We start from the raw sequence: 6,000 nt of genomic DNA, 5'->3' as shown, positions 1-6,000 counted from the left end.
CACAAATGGGAACTGTCCCAGATCTTCAACTGTTCAACATTTTTGTTTCACTTCACAGTGTTTCAAGCACCAGCGTTTCCATGTATTGGTTTCAAATAACCCTTTATATATATTTATTTATATATATATTTATATATAATTTATATCAAAACTGATAGTACACAGTATAACTGGAAGAAGAAAGAACTGAACTTAAAGGATATGCTGAAGGAGGATGGAGTTTGTGAATGCAATAAATAAAAGTCCCCTTCCCCTCCCGCCCCCCACCCCCCCCAAAAACAGAAAGTTGTAATGTTCATGGAAAATTGTGCACAGCAGATATTATAAAAAAGTAGATTCAGGAGCACATCCAATTATAAATGATTGTTAGGAAAATTATATAAAACAATGGAATACATAAAAGTGTCAAGAGTAATTGTCAGGGTGCGAAATTCCTTGGTGGCCAGATGCCCATGACAAGCAGAAATTTTCCTGGTTGCATCAGTAAAGGGTTGATGTCCAAGAAAGTGTATGTTCAAGCACAGAAGAGGCTCTCCAGGATTGACTCTCCATGGGCAGGTGGAGTGTGTGAATTTCATACCCTGATTCATAGTTTTCTACAACTCCATGTGCAATTTTCAGAAAGATTCATCGTTGACTGCTGACATATCGCCCTTTGGCGTGGAGGAACGGGAAGAGCCCTTGTCTGTGCTCTCAGAGCCAGAGCTGCTCTGATTCTGCTGTTCTGATCCTGCACTGGAGGTCACTGTAGATGAAGATGTGGAAGAGGAGCGAGTCTTTTCTTTAAAGTCTGTGATAATTACTGTGACATTCCCCACCGTGACTGCCAGCTGTTGTGCGGTACTTCTGTCCACATTTTTCAGCCTGGGCCTAAAGAATAGGAAAGTGGGGGGGAAAAAAAAAATTAAAAGAAAAAGAAGTTTATTAGAGACCATATTTGAGAAACAAATATTCTATTAAGTGACATGTTCTGACAGATCAGATTAGCTTGGAAGCGTGTGCTGATACCAGCCAGCCCAGCACACAGTGCTGTGTAGTATCATGCAAAGAACCCAAGTGTGATATTTTGCTCCCTGCAACATCACAATGGGTGACGGCTGCAGCAGCAGCCCCCTGAGGGAAGGGCTGCCTTGCAAAGCACAGCAGAACAGACTTGGATATTAAATCATTCTGTTAGTCTTGAAAGTGCTACATTACTGCTGTTTTGTTTTGTTAGATGTGGAAGTGGGGAGTTATCTTCAACACCATCAGCCAGAAGGACCAAAGCTGGGACACGCCTATGGAACTGGGAGACAGATTTTCAGAATCTCCTCCCCATGAGAGAGATGAAAAAATTCTGTTATCTGAATTCTCTATCTCATCGCCTGCCTGGACATTCTAAGACAAGGCTGTGACTTTGCAATACAAAACCACATTAAAGATTTTGAACATGGACATTCATTCCTGTGTGGGGAACACTGCAGCTGTAAACAACTCAGGAACTGGGACAACTCAAATGTGTTGAGATTATGCAAATAAAAGTCTCCATCAATCCAAGTATAAAATTGCTCAAAATGCTGCCTCCAGAAGAAGGCTGTTAAGTAAAACCAAGGACATCTCTCAGTGTTAGCTCTTCTCTGTCAGGAGACAAAACAAAGCAAACACAGTGGTATTTATAGCTCGGGATTATTTCAGTAATGTTTTGTGTGCTCTTGCTAGCAAGTGAGAATGTTGGCGGATGCCATGTCTGCTTCAGTTACTACCTGTGATTTACAGTCAACTCTTTCCCCTTCCAACTGTGGGTCAGACTGATGAAGCAGAACTGTCCCCACTAGGCAAATTAGAGGGGTCGTTCTCCAGGCCTCAGATAGGACTTAGCTCACTAGAAATAGCCTTTTTTAAAGAGATAGAGGACACAGGGGTTTTTCTTCAGTGTCAGTCCCCAGTTTCCCAACTGGGCAGAAAATAACTCCCTCTTCTACATGTGGTTCATATAGGGTCAACTCAGAAGAGCGAGTGAACAGGAAGTGGACCTGATCTTATATTTTTGATGCATATGCATAGCGTAGGGAATTTGTACATGATCCCAGTGCTACCCCTTTCAAGATAATCCTTTAAAATCACTGAAATAGATCCAGATTCTATAAAAGAAGCATCTAAAGTAGAGGCAAGAGGGATGACAATTGATTTCAAAAGGAAAATAAGTATATTCATGTAAATTTCAACCTTTAACAAAGCGATTGTAAATTTCTCACTCTAAAATTATAACTGTTTGGATAACAACCTGGCACAAAATAACTGTTTTCTTTTTCCCATCCACTTAGTCGTTATTTTTTTCAAAACAGTAGGTGCTGTCAGTAAGTTCGAATGTGAAGCCACACTCACACGTATGTCTATGTGCATTTACACACCCAAGAGGTTGAGATTTGAATATGTAACCACAGACTTTGATGAAATGATTAACGTAACCTGTCTTGTGGTGGGGATTCTAAAAGCTAACTAGCTCAGCATATCAGGGCAGTTCTGTCAGCTTTCGGACCTAGTAGGCTGAAGCTACCCTAATACTGATAGATCCTTTGTATCTGCAGTAAATATTCCAGGAAGTGTAGTAGGCTTATTTATTTTTCTTCCCCAAAGCCCCATTTCCTATAGGAAACCCAGTTCTTCCTGTAACTTCGCAAACTCATTTGTTTTTTTCATGTACTCAGAAACATATCAAAATCCTGGCCCGGATCTTGCCTCCGGGATCCCAGTGCAGAGGTCTCTGCCTGCGCCCTTTCTTTGCTTCCGGGGAGCTGGAACAGAGACTGGTGCACTGAGCAGATTATTCCCTCAGGGGTCTGCTCAATATGGCCCTAAGCCAGTCAACTTCTGCTCAGAATAACTCCATGCTATCAAACCACTTCTGGGGATTCCTGAACAGCTGCACCTGGGAGACACCCTGTCAGCATGGCTGCACTGGAACATACTGACAAGAAAAGAGGAGAGAACTGACATTTGAACTAAATGAAGCTTAAAGCTGCATTCTCTCTTATACAATTATATTAAATATTCAAAAATAGCTAACACATTCAGAGATTACGCCAACAGTAGAGCCCTGGCACAGTGGGGATCCAGGCTTGGGACCAGAGGGGCCGCTGGCCTCATCTACAACCGGAGAAGCAACTACCGGTGTCATCACAATGGCATCTTACGCTACCTGCAGAATAAGCAGGTAGGCAGGGCACATGTATGCTTACCAATATGCTTTAGTGTCAGACGATGTGGTAAAAATGGCAGTGTGTGCAGTCTACATTAGTGCTCCTAAGGTAACTATCGCCAGTGGAGTTGAAAGGGTAGCAAGAGCCATGGAAGGACTTGTGTAGACGGACTTGCCAATACAGAAACTTGGAATATTCATGATATTTTAAAACGGACCTTAAGTCTATGTGCAGTGTTTCACTCCTGCAGTACAATTCTGTGGAGTTTCTATTAAGTCTGCTCTAGCAGGACCAGATCATATTTTTGCATGGCATCCTTTCTGCCTTATATTGATATAAAGTGGTGAGCATATCAACAGGGCCAAGGGGAGATACCACATAAAGCAAGATACCCTGGCACTCCCGTTGGTAGGATATCACAGAAATGTGTGTGCATTTCCCAAAATTCCCAGACATTTTAAATTCCCAGTTTTCTGACTAAAGTTAAGAGATCTGAGCAAGAGCAAAAACTGGCAAGTGACAAACAAATACAAGGGATCTTTTAAAAAGAGTAGTAGGATTAATTAGCCTCATCCACAGTAATAAAATGAAGACGAAAAAACGAAAACAGATTAACGATGGGGGTGGGAGGAATGGTAAAGTTATAAAATAGTTCACCAATGGAAACAGCTGTATTGTCACCTGCACTAGACATATTCAAAATTAGGCTGGACACCACCAGTCAGGGATTATTTAGGAATAATGACATCCTAACACAACTCATAGTGAGGATGGGGGGGGGGGAGGGGGAAATCCCAAATGTATGTTGTATGCTCCTTAGGTTCACCCAAAAATGCTGTATTGTGACCCACTCCTTGGGCTTGTGTACACTAGCTCTCTCCTTTGAAGGGGACATGCCAATCCGCCCAACTGGAGGAGGCTAATAAGGTGCTGCGATGCCTATGGAGCACCTCATTAGCATAACGGCCACCACAGGAACTTCCAAGTTGCTAACTCTGCAGCACTGACAGGCGGGGTAGCTGTGGGCACTTTGAAGTACATGTTGACCTCTGAAGTTCCCTTACTCCCAAAACGTTTGGGATTTTGCCTGTGTGTTAGTCCTGTCCTCAGTCGGACCAACATTCTAGGTTTCTTACGAAATAAAAAAATTTATCTTTGGACAAAAAGAAAGATAATGAATGCCTGATTTTTTTTAAATGAATCTCTCATGTGGTCCCCTAAGAACACAAAGAAATTTGAATTCTTCTCATAACTGCAGTGCTTGAATTAGAAGGCATGAGTACCGGCATCTATAACTTACCTACTCCTTACACTGTTTTTAGGTATAAATGGACAGAAGGCAAGAAGAAATTGGCAGGTGCCCTTCTTTGACGAGATTAATATCTATTTTCTACACAGCAGTTTAACTGCCTAAAAGTAACAACCACCACAAGTAACACATGACAGCTTTACCAGAAGGCCAAGGACTGAGTATCTAGTGAGTCAACTGCTTCCACTGTTTGAAGCGGCTCTTTTCCAGGTAATCACTCACTTGCACAGGCAGAGAGGAAGCTTATACTACTGACGTTCATGCCATACCAAGTCTGTGGATGAATCACACTCTTCGGTCTCCAGGGTTGTCTACCCAATTAAAACAAACGCACTACTTTGGAGCAGTCAGTTCATTTCTCAGATGTCATGATCTAACTAAATTAACATCAACGAATTCTATACTGGAAGTTACCTTGAAGTGTGATTTGAGTCGCTGGTCTTTGTTGTAGTATTCCCAGATTGTATACTGTTTGCTTCACTAGGAGGATCTTTTACAATATCTGACTTTGGTCTGTAAAAGGAGGAAAAATTATTATAACAAGTTTTCTAGTTGATTCGCGTGCACTATTACCTGACAAGAAAATAATCATTGACAAAGCTTAATCAGCAAATAGCTAATCATACACCTTTATTAGTATCCCTGATACTTACTTAGTCTTTTTGTTGGTGTTCTTCTTCGTAACACTTGGACTGATTTCTTTTTCTTTGTCAGGCTTTTCTTTGTCTTGCTTTTCCACTTTCTCTTTCTTCTCCTTTTTAGGTGGTGGTGGTGTGGCATATTGCTGGGCAACTTGTTGAGCAACCAGTTGAGAGTTTATTCTAGGTTTTCTATAAAGAGGGAAACAATAAGACCCATCACCAATGATTTCTTAAAGGACATGTCATTGCAAATGTGGCAGAAGCACCAATAACATCTGTTTCATCATTCATGAAAGGATACTTGACTTGCCAGCAATGAGTCCCTCTCTTTGTATCAATTATTCCCAGCTACCAACAAGTAGGAATATTTCCAACTAAAAATCTGACAGCCCTGTGAACTGGAATCTTAGAGGAGGTAACCACAGACCATTAACTCTTGTCAATATTTCTAATAAATACTGTGTAATGTTCTTTTTCCACATGCTTCACAAACTTACACTCTTAAATCTTTCAGAGTTAAATGCACAGAAAGCTTTTAAATATCCCAGCCTTAAAGTGCTGTCTCATTTTATAGAAGAGACATTAATAATATGTTCAATATTGAAAAATAAAATTAGTAAGGTGTCATGCACATTTAGATTTTCAGAATAAATTCTATTTCCTTGAATCTTTGGACTTGGACTGGACAACAGAAAAAAAGCAACAGAAGGTTTACTGATAAAAAGTAACTAAGATTTACTGTGTTCCACCAAAGGCTGAGATTGTAATTCATTGCAAATAACAAAACAAATGGAACATTCACAGTACAATTACTGTGCCAATCTCCAGCTGGCACTCACCCTTAACACAATTGTTTACTCCCAAGTGTTCA

General features: G+C 40.8%; 1 protein-coding gene across 1 annotated transcript in view; it reads right to left on the bottom strand.

Annotated features, from left to right (window-relative positions):
* Positions 1-292: 292 nt before the first annotated feature.
* RYBP (RING1 and YY1 binding protein) overlaps positions 293-6,000 on the bottom strand; it is an 84,741-nt gene continuing 79,033 nt past the window's right edge. The window contains exons 3-5 of the mRNA XM_075005368.1: positions 5,142-5,318; positions 4,903-5,001; positions 293-870 (exon numbers count right to left, since the gene is read on the bottom strand). Coding sequence (XP_074861469.1) covers positions 618-870; positions 4,903-5,001; positions 5,142-5,318 — 529 coding nt within the window. The 3' untranslated portion in view covers positions 293-617. The remainder of the gene's footprint in view (positions 871-4,902; positions 5,002-5,141; positions 5,319-6,000) is intronic.

The sequence above is a fragment of the Carettochelys insculpta genome, chromosome 11, assembly GCF_033958435.1.
Source record: "Carettochelys insculpta isolate YL-2023 chromosome 11, ASM3395843v1, whole genome shotgun sequence".
Lineage (NCBI taxonomy): Eukaryota > Metazoa > Chordata > Testudines > Carettochelyidae > Carettochelys > Carettochelys insculpta.
This window is presented reverse-complemented; position numbering and strand designations above follow the sequence as displayed.